Source organism: Phodopus roborovskii, unplaced genomic scaffold (assembly GCF_943737965.1).
Source record: "Phodopus roborovskii unplaced genomic scaffold, PHOROB, whole genome shotgun sequence".
NCBI classification, from domain to species: domain Eukaryota; kingdom Metazoa; phylum Chordata; class Mammalia; order Rodentia; family Cricetidae; genus Phodopus; species Phodopus roborovskii.
Genome location: NW_026126020.1, coordinates 357,593 through 375,527, shown reverse-complemented (window position 1 = coordinate 375,527; position 17,935 = coordinate 357,593). Strand labels below are relative to the sequence as shown.

Here is a 17,935-nt window from a genome sequence, read left to right as displayed (position 1 = left end):
CCAGCCTGATCTATAAAGCTACACAGAGAAATCCTGTCTTGAAAAACCAAAAAGAAGGCGGGGGGGGGGGGAGAAAGGAATTAATTTTCCTCCATACCTTAGCTTACCACATATTTTCTTTATTTTAGATATATTTTTGTGCATATAATTCAAATGCTGTATCTGTAGTTCTTTTTCTTTTTGCTCAGTGCTGCCCATGTTGAAACTTAATTTCCAGTATGATAGTATTGAGAAGTGATACCCTGGGCTGGAGAGATGGCTCGGCAGTTAGGAGTACTAGCTGCTGTTGCAGAGGACCTAGGTTAATTCCCAGCTTCACAACCACCTGTAATTCTAGTTCCTGGAGATCCAATGTTCTCCTCTGATTTCTATAGGTACTGTGCAAAATGTGTACAGACATGCACTCAGGCAAAAGTCCTATATACATAAAATTTTTAATTTAAGTAAAAGAAGTGGCACCTTTAGAACGTAATTAAATTATGACAACAATAGCAGTAGCATGGCTTGAAGATACATACTAACAAATAGTGCACTCGTGTGCTTGTGCATGAGTGCATATACACATGTGCACACACAGTTTTCTTGTAACTGATGTAAAGAATTATTTTTAAAAAGGCCTTGAGAGAGTTCATTCATTTCTGTTCTTCTACTATGAAGGCACAGTATTCATCCTTTAACCCACTTTCAATGTTTCTGCCTGGCCAGGCACCAAATACCAGTGTCTTAATCTAGAACCCCCACCCCAGCCTTTGGAACAATAAGAAAATAAATTCTTGCCTTTTCCCTTCTTTGTTTCCTTTTTTTGAGGCAAGGTATTACACTATATGTGTTAGCAATCCTCCTGCCTCAGACTCCCAAATTTGAGGATTTCATCATGAGTCACCACATTCAGTTTATAAGTTTGTTTTATAAGTTATTTTGCAGCATTAAAAACATATGCCATTTTATGCATTTAACTTGTGTAACTTATTATGTCTATTTGACTTGCTTCTAGTGTTATTAAACAACTTTCGATGCTTCCATCACTTACCACCTTTGAATCATTGATTGATAAAATTAATCATTTCTGTTCTATCCAGAAAAATTCACTTTTTTTTCAGTTGTGAACTATAGCCTTCTATAGCCTTTAATGGCTGAGTCATCTCTCCAGCTCTATTTTTTTTTATGTGTATGAGTGTTTTGCTTGCATGTTTTTCTGTACACTAAATGTATGTCTGGCTCCCACAGAGGCCAGAAGAGAGTGTTAATCTCCTGGCAGTTATAGACTGTTGTGAACCATCATGTGGGGCCTGGGATCTGAAGCCTGGTTCTCAGCAAAAGCAGCAGGTGTTGTGTACAAGAGGGCAGCATTAATTAAAGAGAAATAGAATAGGTTCCCTGAAAGAAATGCACTATTATTTAGGTTTCAAGGAGTATTTGGACCTTATTAGGCACTTGTCTAATATGGTAAGACCCAGGTCATTTCAACAAGTGAAAGAACAGATAAAATACAGGACACCATGAAATACCATGGTTTTTACAGGAGTTTGTAAGATTTAGTATTGTTGATTCTTTTAGGGAAAAAAAAGATAAGAGGTAAGAGCAATGAAGGGATGAGATCAAAGAAATAGGAACATCAGTAATTAAAAAACCACGTCTCTAACTTTGTGTAACCAAACAAGGAAAACTAGTGATGCGCGCATGACAGCAATATGGAAATAGGCTGGAGGGATAGACACAGAGGAAAATGATCAGTGGGACAGATAACATAGCTCCGAAAAGACATCCCAAGGAAATAAGCAATGAAAGACTAGAAAGGAGAGTAGATACAAAATAAACACTGTGCAAGTCTGCTGGGTCTGTCTATTAACACAGAAAGAAATGCGTTTGTCCCGTTATCACGGAATAACTACATCTTTAAGTAGCAACATGGATGTAACTTACAAGCAAACTTTTAAACAAATGAACTAAGTCCTTGAATACTATCCAAAGAAAGTTCCAAATTTTGGTGAGTTTTGTAAGCATTCAAAACTAAAGAATACTATTTATTCACAATGTGAACATGGTTGTATATTTATTTATTTTTGCCAAGTAATTTTAAAATTACAGGCAAACTTTAATATTATCAAAAAGACTCAAAAGGTTTTTTTCCTTTATGGTAGAAAATGATCTTTACTTTTGTTACTAGAATTGTTCCAGGACTAAAATACATCAATCAATCAATCAATCAACCAATCAATCAAACCAGGAGAGAACAGAGGTTAGTGTCAGAAATAAAACAAATCACACATGGTAAGAGGGTGTTAGTGTTAGACACTAAACTCTATGCAGCACTTGACATAAAGTAGTTTGCCCTTTCTGCTGCTCAAATTTCCTGTTCCATTTCTATAGCTGAGGATAATGTTAAAACATGACATTGATGCCATTTTCCAAGCAAGGGCACAAGGACTAGCAAGAAAATAGAATTTGCATTTCTCTGGATAACCCTGTAAAAATCTGTTTCCTTCATGTTAATAAGACTCAAAAGTTTTAAAATATAGTATATTTTTTAATTCTATGAGAATTTCATACATAGCCTCAATGTATATTTTAATCATATTCATCTTTTACTCCTCCTCTAAGTCCTTCCACTTTCATGTCCTTTTTGGTTATTTTTGTTTTTTAAACAACCCAATGAGTCCAGTTTGTGCTAATCATACATTCATGGTTGTGGGGCCATCGGCTGAAGCACTGTGGCCCACAGCCTTAAAGAAAACTGACCCTTTTGACCCCAAAAGCCTTCAACTTGTCAATAGCACTTCAGTTAGTGTTTGGGACTCTTAAATAAGCCCCCTCCCCAATGCTGGAATGCGATCTTGTACAGATGCTGTGAGAGCTGTGATTACTGTACGAAATGGCCCTGTCTCAGCAGAAGACAATTTTACTAGTCTTCTCTAACCTCTGGCTCTTTTTTGATGATTCCTGAGCCTTGCCAAGAGGGTATACGTGTCCCATTTGTGGCTGAGCTCTCCACAGACACTTAACTCTGCACTTTTTGACTACTTGTGAGTTTCTACACTAATATCCAGGCACTCACTGCACAAAGAAACTTCTGCCATGTCTGAGAGCTGCACTAATCCATGGGTATAGTGATAGGAATTTAGAAGGCAATACACTATTATGTCCACTTAGCAAAACAGTGGTAGGTCCACCTGTAGGGCCTGTGAACTCCCCAGCCATGAGTCCCTGGGCAGATTTATAATACCTGGTATGTGTTGCCTTTTTTTTTAATGCATTGACCCTTTAGCAGTAATTTACTTGAAAGAGTCTAATACCAAGGATGAAAGTATTTCCTTTAAATTTCATTTTGGGGGTCTGGAGAGATGGCTCAGCTGTTAAGAGCACTGACTGCTCTTGCAGAACACCTGATTTTGGTTTCCAGCACCTGCATGGCAGTTCACAACTGGCTGTTTCATTTCCAGCGGGTCTTGTCTGATCTCCTTGAGCTCCAGAATGAAGCTGATGTACCTGCATACATAAAATTAAATATTTTCAAATTTAAAAAAATCTCATTGCTGGAAAACAGCTTGGAACCTTATTTAATTTGGGTATGATAATAAGAATTTTTTGTGTTAAAAAATGAAAAAAATTTAAATTTAGTTACTTATAAAACTTTCTAGCTTCAAAACAATTTCTTTAGAAAATAATTGTAAATAGCGCTTACTTCTAAATACAGGTATGACTGTATACGTGATGATTTTGCAAAACCTTACTTGGGATCAACAAACTGAAATATTATAGTTGGGGAATTCTAAATTACAAGTAATGCTTCACTCCAGACCAGCTAATTTGATTATTTCCATTAAATGCATAATTACATTCAATGTCCAAAATAAAAATCTTACCTTGTTTAGTAATACTGGGTTTTAAATATATATATTCGTGATTATAACAAAGTAACACTAGGTATATATCCCTGTGATATTAGTATGTATTAAAGGTAAGGAAATAAATATAAAATATCGGAGTTCTGAGAGTTTGGGATAAAAGTGACGATAGTAATATTTCAGTTCTTCCAATGAGTAACAGAATTACCGTAATTTAGATGACTAAGGTGTTGTTTAAGGGGCCATGAAGACTGTAGTAACAGATTCTGCTTTTTTCAATTCTCTGTACTAAGGTTTATAAACCAGGAGAAAAGGTCTTTTCCAGATAGTTTAGAAGTGAGATCAATGATATGCTGACACATTTTTTTAGGGGGTGTTTCAGTCCCCACCCGTATAAGGACATTTGTTTGACATCCCGCGCTTTTTGCCCTTCGCCCTTGGCCATCTTTTCTTCCTCTCCAGAGGGAGGTCCGTGCTGCAGGGCCACGGGGGAAGAGGGTGGCGTCCTGCGGGTGCATGGCTCTCCTATTGGTGGACCCCACAAACCAGAACGAGGCAGGAGTTGGAAAAGAGGAAGCGAGGGACAGGAGGTGGAGTTAGGGGGAAGGCGGTGCTAAAAAAGCCTAACGGAATCCAGACGCCAGTGCAATTGTGCGCGCCAGGCTGCGACGGCGGCGGCGGCGGCGTCGCCGAAAGCTGTAGCTCAGCTGAGGAAGTCTTCCCCTCGGGAAGCTCCCTAATCTGTCGCCTCCGCCGCCGCCTACGCGGCGGCAGCGGCGGCGGCGGCGGCCTTGCTGGTGCCTCCCTCCTCTGCCACCTCCACCCCTGCCTGCTCACTTGCCGGTGCTGTGGAGAAGGCGGCGGCAGCTTTGGCGGCTCCACTATGGCGGCGGCGGGGAGGGGGGACAGTAGTTTTAAAGTAGACACCTGCCCTTGCCTCAGAGAAGGTGAGTTCCCGTCCCGGGACGCGAAGGCGGCCTGTTCGCCTTCGCCGCCAGTCTCCATCCGGCCTGAAACCCGGGCTGGGCGCGGTTCGACACCGCCCCACCCCCCACCTGCTGTGGCGCAGTAAAGGCCAAGCTCGCCCCGCCCCGTCCCGCCCCGCTCCGCTGGGCTTGGTCCCATCCCACCCCACCCTACCCCACCTCACCCTCCCTCATTAGGCCCTAGAGTGCCAGTGAAGCTGTGAAGGGCGTCCCCAACCTCTCCTTCCCTAAAGGCCCCCAGGCAAAGGAATGGCAGAGAGTCTTAAGGCAGGAGTTTGAGGGAAAAGAAAAATAAACAATTTTTGTCTTAGCCAGATGCTTTAGTGTGAAGTAGGACGCAGAGGCGCGATGTGGGAAGAGGAGGCAGAGCGGAAAGAAGTGCTGTGGCTCTCCAGGGCCAGGGAAAGGAAAGTGCAAAGAGGGACTGTCATAAATGTCACGGCCCCCTCCCCCCCCCCCCGTTGAAATTCAAGGGATTGCAGTGTAGAAAGTCAGTGTAGAAACTCGGTAATGAGAGATTTACAGAGAGATGGACTTAGTAATTAGTAGGTTAACATGTGTACTTGAGCTTTCAAGTAGAGTTTGTTGGATGATAGGGTCCTAGGGTCCTCTGGAGCAGTAAGGCCTGTACTGAAGAGAAACAGTTTTTGGCAGAAGCACAGATTTCAGAAAGCATTCGGAGAATTTTCTTTGGTATTTGAGGTTATGACCTAGTAAAAAGGATTTAAGGGTCCAACTTTAACATTTCTTTGGTTTCAAGTAAGTGCTGTTGTATCTGCCAACACTTACTATGCCAAACACGGAAAGATATTTCTTGATTGTTTGAATATAAGTGATCTTCACACAGACTATATATCTGTAAACAGCCTGCTATTGGACTGTGAAATTTACCATTGCAATGTGTTTTAAAGCAGTTTTGAAAATGTTCTTAAATGGTTAAGACTGATTCTGCTGCAGAAGCTCTCACATTTAATAATTACTGTAAAATATTTGCTGGATTACCTTACCTTGCTCATGTACATCCAAAGTGAAAGATTGTGAATAGAGGAAGTAATTTAAGTTCGTTTTTCATGGATAAGGACACTCATTAACATTGGCCTTATAATTTTGACACATTCATAAATTATTTACCTGTGTGTGAAATTCCATAATATTTCACACCTTTCACTTTGGTGGAATGGCAAAGCAATAAAAAAATCCCCCATAATATTTGCAACAGGCACATTATATAAATACCACCTACTAAATACAGAAATTGGGAATCCACTGTAATATGATCATGCTTTATTTATAAACACTCTTACTGAAGACAGTCTTTGAAAGACTAGTGTCATCAATCAGCCATGAATTATACCATTCTTTGGAAACTCCTGGGCTTTTAAATTGTCAAAGGGATTTTGTGATTGGTTGTTTTCCCCCCTTTTGTCTGTTTTGTTTTGAGACATAGTCCCATGTTGTTCACACTGGCCTCAAACTCACTGTGTAGCAGTGAACCAACTGATCTTTCACTCTCCACCCCCTGAGTGCTAGGATTACATGTTTGTGCCACCGTGGCTGGCTTTAACTTGGATAACAAACTTTGTTTATAATGAGAAAATAGGTGAGTGCAGTTTTGTAGGCATCAAATAAACAGTTTGGCTCTATTGATCTATTCATAGTAAAGTTTAGAAACAATATTTCATAGAAGAAATTGGCTTTTTGCCTCACTGTGTAATTGCTTTGGTTGCAGTGTCTTTGAATATATGCAAATAATAAAAGCATTGGTAAGAGACAATTTCAAGGACCTGCATGATGGCACAGTAGAAAAGGGAGCCTGCTGCCAAGCTTCAGGACCTGAGTTCATTTCAAGGAACCCCCAAGATGAAAGGAGAGAACCAACTCCTGAAAGTTGTCCTCTGACCACTCTCACTCTCTCTCTTCTTCCTTCCTCTCTCTCTCTCTCTCTCTCTCTCTCTCTCTCTCCTCCCCCCCCTCTCTCTCACACACATGCTCACACAAAATGAATAAATGTGAAAAAATAAAGGAGAAACACTATCTGAATCAGTCTGGCATAGTAAATACAGATTAAGATGCTCATGAAACCACTAGAGTTTGTGATCCTGAATTAATCCCAAATTTTTGAGATTTGGGCTTCCATTTCTGAAATAAGAGATTAGGACAAGACAAACTCTGAGATTAATTTCTGATATGAAAATATGAAGGATGATTTTGGAGTTCACAATGATAATTCTATAGCTTTGTATGAAAATGATAATTCATAAATCACAAGAAACCTTGATTATAGTTACCACTTGAGATTCCCTGTGTAGCCAAATCTGTTAAATATTGTTGAGACAGTTTGCTAGTATATGAAAAAAACAAGTGTAATTGTTACCTAAAAAGTATTTGACATTTCATTTAAGTATCCTTCGTTAACTCTGAAGATCAAACTAAAAACCCCTTATGTTTTCACATAAAATGGTAGATATTTTACATTGTAATATTCAAAACACTATTAGGCCTCAGAATCTTGTTTAGATATTTATAAAACACTATTTTTTTCTAGTTATAATGTACAAAAGACAAGGAAAATATTGCTTAGTTGTGTGCCAATGTCCTTTTTTTCTAAATATGGGTCTGAAATATGTCAGAGTATTGTCAGAACCCCAGTTATTACAAAATAACTCCTGATAAGATCATTTAAAGTGGTTTGAAAAAGTATTTACTGACCCAGGTACAATTGTAGCCGTTGTTTGCAAGGACTTTTTCTACCTTAGTAATGAGCAAATGACAGTAAAAATGAAAACTGTTATAAAGGGACTTTTAAAAGTTTTCAAAAAATTCTATTGTGATATTGAACAACAAACTTAAAATAAGCAAAAGATGTACCAAGAACATAACATGCAAAAGGACATAACACACACACACTCAATACATGGATAAAGGGAGTCAGGAGGCTTTTTAGGACACTTCATATTTCATTAAGTGGAGCTTTTTAAAAATATGACAGAATTGCTATATGTATTTGTAATATTTTTAACCCTTGCATATTTGTTTTTCTCTTAAAAACAAAACAAACGGTTCTGAATTTGCATTTTAGATTTAAAAACATTGCGGATTTCAATTTAGTTGTTAAATTGTTCCCATGGCAATTACCTTCTCCTAGCAATTACAAAGGATTTCCTTTGTCTCCCTATTGTTCAGTAAAGCTTTTATTCATGTGTCACTAAGTCCTCCATCAGAAAACCTGTAAATCTTTCCTTCATTTACTAAGTAGTCATTGAGTGCCTCTGTGTGTGTGTGTGTGTGTGAGAGAGAGAGAGAGAGAGAGAGAGAGAGAGAGAGAGGGAGGGAGAGAGAGAGAGAGAGAGAGAGAGAGAGAGAGAGAGAGAGAGAGAGAGAGAGAGAACCATACTGGCTAGCGCTGAGACCCTACAGATGAATTAGATACATCTGTAATAGGCCTGGGTGGATGACTCAGTGGTTTTAAGGACACTTATTATTCCTCCAGAGGACACAAGTTCTGTTCCATGTCAGTAGGCTCACAACTCCCTGAAACTCCAATTTCAGGGGATCTGATGCCTACTAATGCATGCACATGGCATACACTTATGCACATACACACAAATACACATAAATAAAAGAATGAAATTAAATCTCTAAGGGAACAGCTATAAAAATAACTCAGTAATTCTCTGTGATCTTAGCACTTTTGGTGTTTGCCTCAAAAGCTTAAGGCTCTGAGTTCTGTGCCTCAGAACCCATGCAAAAACATGCATAATGGTGCACACTTGCAATCTCCACATTGGAGAGGCAAATGCAGGAGGACCTCAGAGGCTTAATACCCAGTCAGTCTAGCCTAATTGGTGACCAAGCCAGGGAAAGAATGTCTCAAATGACATTCTTGAGGAAGACACCACATGCACATGCACCAGTGTACACACAGATGCATAATAACGCTCAGTAGTGTTACACAGTAAAATTCTAACACAAATCAGTGTGGAAAGTGTAGTTCTGTGCTAGTATTTCTTATAACTCTGATTCTGTGGTATGTTATATACTATAGGCACACCAAAGAATGCTATATTGTGAGTCTGATACTAGTGTTTGACAAAAATAATTAGTAAACAGGATTAAATTTCCATTTCATACATTTGGCAGATTGAAGGTGTCTAGAGTGAGCTGAATGACCATTTATTGGTATCTGTCTCCATGAATTAAATCAGTATGTGAAATAATCACTAGTCATATTCCTAGCCTGACATAAATGCTAGGATAGAACTTTAGTTATTTTCCATCTGAAACAATCTTGTACATTCATTCACATGTATTGAACTGTTAGCATATATTTAGTGGCTATCTGATACAAAGCAGCTGTCATGGAATCAAAGAAATTAAGATTACACAAAGCCTTAGCTGTATTTCTGGCTTCATAAGCATGACTCCTGAGCTCCCTAGCCATAAAGGCTTATTGTTGCAAAGGTCAAATACTCAGTGTGCATAAAGACGGCTCAAATATTAATCGTAAATATAACCTTCCCAATTATTTTAATTCTGTTTTATTTTTGTTTCTATTGGGGTGCCATGGAAAACCCTGCATTGACTGTGATGGCCTGCATAAAATTGCAAGAACTTGTCAAACCCATAGGCCAGAAGCTATTTTAATCACCTTAAATCTAAGGATGCAAAATAGCACTATAGCTATGAGCATTTGACATGCTGTCAGATACATATACATGTTTTAATAAAGTTAATATTTTTGAGTACTCTTCAAATGGAGTGTAGCCTTTAGATAGAAAGGAGTATTGAAAACATTGTGGCAAGTTTACCTTGCATCCCCATTCTGTTCTATCTCAGGACTATACTGATATATTTCCTATGACAATGAGGGTACTAAAAGAATACAAAAGTCAAGTCAACTCTTGCCAAAAAGTCCTATTTAATGAAGAATTTTTAAGGAAGATTATCTCTAAAGGTCTATTCACAGAAAATAAAGCATGCATGTTTTTTGCAAAAGCAAAATTAATATTCCACAGATTTTTCTGTGAATAATGAGATTTGTGTATATAGTACTGCAGCTCACTCTTGGATATTCTCTACTTTGTCACTATTAAAGTGGACTATATAAGTTCTTTACAATGTTGTGTTTCTTTACATCAATATCATTTAGACAATGAAAGTCACAATTCAGGAAGGCATTAAAATTTATATTAAGTAATTGTATAAACATCTAGGTTTCCTAAGGATAAAATTTTATATTTTGTACAACAAAATCAAATCATCATTTAAGGAATGTGAGAATGATTTCATTATATTTAGTCAATTATACCTAGAATCACCTAATTTAAGTAAGTTTAAATTTATCAGACTAACCAAAGAACATTTCATTACAGTAAACAAAGAAAATTCTCACTCCCAGAACTGAAGAAATATGATAACTTTCCGTTTCCTTACTTCAGAAATACTCTATGGTTTATAATTCCATAAGTGAAATTGGACCAAAACCATTATTCTTTTCTGACTTCTGCTGTAAGTGTCAACTTTTTGTTACAGAAATCTATTTCACCCTAAATTTCCTGGTGTTTAGTATCAGGAGAAAGTTTCAAACATAATCATTTAGATTTCGCATGCAGTTGCATTATTTTACTCTAATAGGACAGGTAAGCTGTTTGCAAGAGGCACAATCCAACCACAAAGTATATTTCTGTTAAGTGGATTAATTTTTATATCATCAGAGCATACATTCTGATATAAACTGAATGAGCATTTAATCAATACAGGAAACTCTACTAATTCCTAAGTGTAGAATTTTACACTATAAATATTCATAGCTATAAATTAGCTAAGAGCATCCCTATGTTATCATTATTGTCCTTCCCTAGACTGTTGTGTTTTTTAACCAAATCCCCATAAACTTGGAATCACAATTTTAAAATTTTAACTCTCCCAATCCTTTATTTCTTCTATGCTCCCTAGCTTTTTCTTTTATGAAGTAAAGTCATGGATTGGTTCTACACTGTAGGTGGTTTTACCCCCACAAAGAACAATTGACAATGTTTCCAGACATATTTAGTTTTCATACTAGGGGCTGCTACTACCAGCTTACTGGTCAGAGGCCAGGGATGCTGCCAAATACTTGGATTGCATAGGACAGTCTTTCATCAATGAGCTATGTGTCCCAAAGTGACTGGTGTTAAGGTTGAAAACTATGGAATAGTCTCTTAAATAACACCAAACTGAAGTAGGGTGCTTATAGCTACTCATGTATAAAATTTTCAAAGTTTCTAGATAAGTAAACAATCATACTTTTATTGGATATAGAACATTTATTAATCATTTTGGGAAAAAATCTTTTATGTTTGTCAGATACTGGTAATTAGAAGTTATACACTGTATTTATATATTATTTAGTGGAAAATGGTTTTGAATAGTTAAATGATTTACTCAAGACTATATGTCTTTTTACTAACTCAACATTTTTTTTGCTGTTCCCCAGCACTATAGAACAAACTCTAACCTTACTCCAAGTTACTATGAATGATAATTTCTCAAATTATACGAGCCTTCCATGTAGGAAGGAAATAAAATAACAAAACACCTTTTGAGGTGAGGTCTCACTGTGCTTCCCCAGCTGGCCTAGAACTCCCTGTGTAGACCAGGCTAGCCTCAAATTCACAGAGAACTCACAGACATCTGCCTTCATCTGCCTCCTAAGTGCAGGTATTAAAGATATGCACAACTAGACCCCAGTAAAACATTTTTATTAATAGGAACTGGTGTTGATTCATTCTCCTTCCAAAAGCTGAATCCACACTTCAGCATATATACATTACATTGAATGGATGAACTCTATTATCTGATTCCATTTATAATTAATCACAAAACTACTGTTTCATTTCAAATAATATTCCTAAATGTTGTGCAAGAGAGGTTTAGTGGCAATGCATGATACCAAAACAAAAGTTTAAGAAATAGAGTCAAGTACAAAATAGACTATAGAGATAGAATTCTGAAAGGTTAGCCTTTGTCCAACAACTAACTATGTAGTAGTAGTGCTGTTTCTCTTGGTCTGGTACTTCTTACAACTACTTTCATTTGAAATTAAGAATATTCACAAGTTCTTATTTATCCATCTACCACAATGTTTGTTTTCTGTATTAATAAAGAAGAGGGGGGAAAGCATGGGAAAAGTGTAAGGGAAAAATTAGAAAGAAAGAAAGATAACAACCCTCAAGTTTCTTCAGTTCCCACATCCCAATTCTTTGACAAACATTTCATTTTATGGGCCCAAGTGTTCTGTGGGAGCTAGTTTGAGTTTGTAACTTGGATCACATCAAGAAAGCTGTCTCTTCATTTTCCAGCAGCTATCAGATGCCAATAGCCTCTCAGCCAAAATAGCTTCTCTTCTAAGTAAGACTTGTTTCTTACAAATGTCTAGTCTAAATAACCTGTCATTCAACACCTAAACCTTTTTAAAGAAGTAGCTGTCAGGGAACACTTGGGCAGAATGAGATTTGAACCCTGGCTCTAATCCATAGTAGGTATGTGACTTTGAGAAGATCACTAATCCCTCCCCCAAAGCTTCACATTTCAATTTTGAGCAGATAGAATTACGTGCAGGATGAATGTAAGAGACATGCAGCTTGAGTGGAAATTGGACAGCATAGACTGGCCCTTAAGAACAATGAATTTGTTCTCAGTAGAAATCTAACTTCCACAATAACAAATTTAAGACTTAAGAAATCTTTTTTTTTTTTTAATTTGAGGGAAGGTGGTGCGTGCTGACATATAACATAGCATGTGTGTGGTGGTCATGATAACTAGTAGAAGTAAGCTCTGTCCTTCCATTGTGTGGGTTCTGAGACTCCAACCCACGTCTTTAGGCCTGGCAATAAGCACCCATTGCCCACTGTTCCATCTCACTAGCCAAAAAGTGATCTTAAAAGGTTGAAATGATCAGTTGAACATAGCAAGGCAAAATGTAAGTAGAAGTAATATAAATATAAATATATATTGGGTCTGCTTTGGGGTGGAGAAATCTGTCTGCCTTTATAATTGTGTTCTCAAGGAGTACAGTTTAATCAACTCTAGGTGGAATAGAATCATGTATTTGTTAGAAGTCAGCTGATTGGGAGTCAGCAATATGGTGTGAAGTTATCTTGGGCTACGTTATCGAAGATATATATATATAACACACAAAAATAAGGGCTTAAGTATATTTAACACTGCTGAACCACATATTTAAAATGGTTGCAATGGTAAATTTTATGTTTTCAGAATTTAAAAAAAAAGATGGAACAGAGTGCAGTTGTTACACATGTAATAATAGCATTTAGGAGGCTGAGGATATAAATTCAAGGCCAGCCTGAATTACATAAAGAGACACCATCTCATAACATAAAAACAACAAAAAAAAGGATGGTCCTTTTTACTAGTAATTATTATGACATTGTTAAAGGGAGTGTGGTTAAAGGAACTGCAATTAATTCACAGAACAAGTAAAGAGAAAGGGAAAGAAGAAAGACATAAGAATTCTAAAGATGAAAAGAATGCTATACTGGAAGGAAGGGATTTATACTTACCATGTGTTAGGAAAACCAAATAGATCTAGTGGAAGCTCTAAGTAGTGTTTGTAGTATCGTTACTGTACCAGACCATTGATATTGCCAGGGAACTTTTGAGCAGTTTATAGTTTGAGCCCCACCCCAGATCTATTGATTCATAAATTCTAGGTGTGGGTTTTGGTGCTATTTCTTAACATCTTTGTAGCTTCTGAGTACTAGAATTATAGATGTTTACCCCCATCCCCGGTTTATGCAGTGCTTAGGATTTAACTCAGGACATGATACACGTTGCCAGATGAGTCCTAACCCAAACCTTGAAATCCTGAGTAAGAAGGTTTTCCAAAAAAATTTGGCATTCAATAATATTTGAATTTATTAGGGCAACTTGATATTTAGATAAAATTAAAGTAACTCCTAAGTACATGTTTTGTTTGTTTTTATTGATATTGGTATTTTGAGTTAAATACAAAATAATGAAATACAAAATAATCTCTCTAAAACGTTTTAATACAAGCATATTGTGATTTATTCATACTTCCTCCTCATAGCCTTCCTTGGCTTCGTTCCCCTTTTCTTGTCCCTTTCTTTCTGAGAAACATATTTAATATTTGTAGTTCTTTCCCCAATTAGTCTCTTTTATTCTACACTTATTCCCCTTTTAGACAACTTTCTCATTTGACATGACCAACCTTTGACTGTCACATAAATAAAATTAAATATATCATGTTAACTAAAATTTAAAAAAGTACTTAAAGTAAGGCAATTATGTAAATAATAATGGTAGGATTTATCAGGACATTTAAATTTAATTCTACATTAAATAGAGGGAATGAAATTATTTAACATGGGTCTTTAATAAAAAAAATAGTATATAGCATAATCTAGATTCTGCATATGAGAAAAATGTAGTATTTTCCAGAATCTAGCTTTCTTAACATGCCCCTTCATTTTCCTGTGGTTCATATAATTTTACTCTTAGGTATAAATGGAACCCTTACATATAAGTACTATATTTTCATTATCAATTTATCTGTTGATGGGCATCGTGACTATTGACTATTGTGACTAGTCCTCTAAAAGCAAGAATGTGCAAATTTCTCAGGGAATATAACAAAGGATTGACATTTTAAATATACTTCAAGAGTGAATCATCTCTCAGATTTTATAATTTCTCATTTTATGTATTTCAAATTTGTATACACTCATTTCAGAACTTCAACACTGTCATGTTATAATAGAGAGAATTTGCCACTGATGCTAATTGTAGATGGTAAAGTTGAATCTCCACCTCTTATCAGGAACAGCATTACTTAAGCTTTAATGTAATGGATCTAAATGTCTGCCATATTGATAGCAAATGCTAAGCTCAGCCTTTAATATCCTTTGGTTTTGAGAGATGGGCTTTTTCTTTATGTACCTATGGCCACTTTTCTGGTTCAAGCCTCAAGCCTACAAGAGACTGCTAACTGATATACCCATGTTGAGTCACTCATTTCTCTCTAATGTAAATTCAAATACCCTAAAGTAGCTTGTCATTATTTGATTCTGTTCTGAGCCTTCCATTATTATTTATATTCTTGCCTGCCTTGAAATATTTTATTATTAATTTTTAAAATGTGCATTGATATTTTTAGTTAATGCACAATGGAAGGTGTTTCATCTTGGCATTTTCTTTGTGTGTGTGGGTATATTTATTATTTTTCCTTATTTTACATATCAATCCCAGTTCCCTCTCTCTCCCTACCATACTGCCTGTCCCCCCTTCCATTCCATCCCCTCCCACACCACAGGGAGGGTGATACCTTCCAGGAGGGATCATCAAAATCTGTCAAGTCACTTGGAGTAGGGTCTGGGACCTTCCTCCTGACTCTAGGCTAAGGGAGGATCCCTCCATGGGGAATGTGCTCCGAAAGTCCTTTTGTGCACCAGGATTACATCCTGGTTCCACTGTCAGAGGTTCCTTAGACAGGCCTTCCAACTGAGACCCATGTTCAGGGGGTCTGAGTCAGTCCAATGCTGGTTTTCCAGCTATCAGCCTGGGGGTCCATTAGGCCCCCCCTTGTTCAGGCCAGCTGTTTGTGTGGGTTTCTGAAGCCTGGTCCTTACCCCTTTTGCTATCACTCCTCCCTCTCTGCAACTGGATTCCAGGAGTTGGGCTCAGTGTTTAGCTATGGGTGTTTGCTTCTGTTTCCATCAGCTACCTACCAGCTGAGGGCTTTGTGATAGCATATAAGTTAGTTATCAGTCTCATTATCAGGGAAGGGCATTTAAGGTAGCCTCTCCACTGTTGCTCAAATTGTTAAATGGGGTCATCCTTTAGGTTTCTGGACATTTCCCTAGAGTCAGTTTTCTCTTCAAACCTATAATGACTCTCTCTAATATAGTATCCTCCTTTTTTTACTCTTGTCTATTTGTACCCCAACTCAATCTTCCTATTCCCACATATTCTCATCTCCTCCTCTTCTCTTTCTCCTAATGCCCCAATATGCTCAGGAGATCTTGCTCCTTTCCCCTTCTCTGGGGAACCTTGTATGAACCTCTTAGGTTCCTCCTTGTATCCTAGTTTCTTTGGCTGGTAATTCTTTGCTCTGTGTCTAAAATCCATATATGAGTGAGTACATACCTTGTTCCTCTTTTTGTGACTAGGTTACCTCACTTAGGATGGTTTCTTCAAGTTCCATCCATTTGCCTGCGAATTTGAAGATTCCATTTTTTCCCGCTGAGTAGTATTCCACTGTGTAAATGTACCACATTTTCTTTATCCATTCTTCAGTTGAGGGGCATCTAGGTTGCTTCTATGTTCTTGCTATTACAGATAATGCTGCTATGAACATAGTTGAGTACATGCCTTTATTGCATAGGTGTGGATCATTTGGGTATATGCCTAAGAGTGGAATTTCCAGGTCCTGTGGGTAGACTGATTTCCATTTTCCTGAGGAAACTCCATACTTATCTCCAAAATGGTTGTACAAGTTTGCACTCCCAGCAGTGGTGGAGGAGTGTTCCCCTTTCTGCACATCCTGAAGGACACTTAAGAAAGTGCTCAACATCCATCAAAACAACTCTGAGATACCATCTTACTCCTGTCAGATGGCTAAAATTAGAAACACCAATGACAGCTTGGCATTTTCTTGTATGTATCGTTTTACATTGTTCTAATTTGTCCTCCTTCCCCACTGCCCTCCTCTGTGCCTGTGCTTCTCATGGTTGGTTCTCTGCCATCTCTTGAAAATAATCCCCCTTCTGCTTCCTTGTCTTTTCCCTCCACCCCTTCCTCAAGATCTCTTCTTCCTCTTTCACAATCCCCTTCCTAGCTCAAGGATATGTACACATACATGCATGCATGTACATATACACAAGTGTATACTCATAATTTTAAATCTGGGTCCCACATAGTATTTATCTTCTAGAATCTTGCTTATTTCACCTAGCATGATTTCCAGTCCATCCATTTTCTTGCAAATGCCATTATTTTATTTTTATTTATCACTTAGTAGCATTATTTACATGTATTTTAAAGTTTAAACAAGACTTAGTATCTATAATTTTCATCCTAATTCCCTCTTATATCTTTTATCCCCTGAAACATTTTGATCTGGGGATTATAGTTTTTTCCATACACATACTATCTTCCTTATTCAGTTGTCTTCTCTTGGAGTTAGTCATTAGTCATTTTCAACATGTAAAATAGTTGTGTATATATAATTGACAGAATCAAGTAAAACAAAGTGTTAGGTACGTGCTCCATCAAAGAAAACATGGCAGTTTATTTAAATTTCACTTGCTCCCACTTTCCTAATTCAGAACGCACAAAGTATACATTTATGTTAAGGCCTTAGGGTTTAACATGAAAAGATTGGCTATTGTATTCTTCTTTTTGTCTGTTTCATCCCAGAATATGTAACATGATAGTTTGAAACTAAGCTTAATTAGTATCAGTGAAGGTAAATCATGCATTGTTATGTGGTATTTGAAAGAAGTAGTGATAAGAAAGAGTATCATAAGTCAGAATTGTTAGGAATCAGTGATTTGGTGAAGAGAATGGCTGAGATCTTAAACCTGGGCATATTATATCATTTGATAAACAAAAATAGACCAAACCATGTTTGAAAGAAATAAGTTAAAGTCAGTATGTCTTAACAGTACTATTCTAAATACCATAAACATATGTTATTAAGCAAAAAAAAAAAAAAAAAACATCCAAGAATGGGAATGAGAGGGTCTCCCAAATGAGGAATGACAGTTTCTTCTTCAAGAAATTTTCCTTCAGTAGTAATGTTATTTTGCCACCCAGGGAATTCCTGTTCAAAAATTTGTGACAGGCCACATTATGTGATCCTATAGGATGCTCACTGCTGGTATCCTTGTGCACTTTCATCCTTAGGTCAGCAAATGGGCATACCCACGTTCTTGGGATTGGGCCTGAAATCTGAATCCAGTGTGGTAGATTTATTAGTCAGTTATTTAGGGATGGGACCTTTAAGGAAGGGCTTGGAGCTTGGGTGGACAAGAATGGTTCTGGAACTTGTACTGACACTGAGCATCCTGAAGTATGGGGACT

The 17,935-nt window shown here is 37.3% G+C and overlaps 1 protein-coding gene across 1 annotated transcript in view; it reads left to right on the top strand.

Annotated features, from left to right (window-relative positions):
* The first annotated feature begins 4,442 nt into the window (after nt 1–4,442).
* The window catches only part of Zmat1 (zinc finger matrin-type 1), a 30,353-nt gene continuing 16,860 nt past the window's right edge, over nt 4,443–17,935 (top strand). Inside the window, exon 1 of the mRNA XM_051179343.1 lies at nt 4,443–4,792. Coding sequence (XP_051035300.1) covers nt 4,729–4,792 — 64 coding nt within the window. The 5' untranslated portion in view covers nt 4,443–4,728. The remainder of the gene's footprint in view (nt 4,793–17,935) is intronic.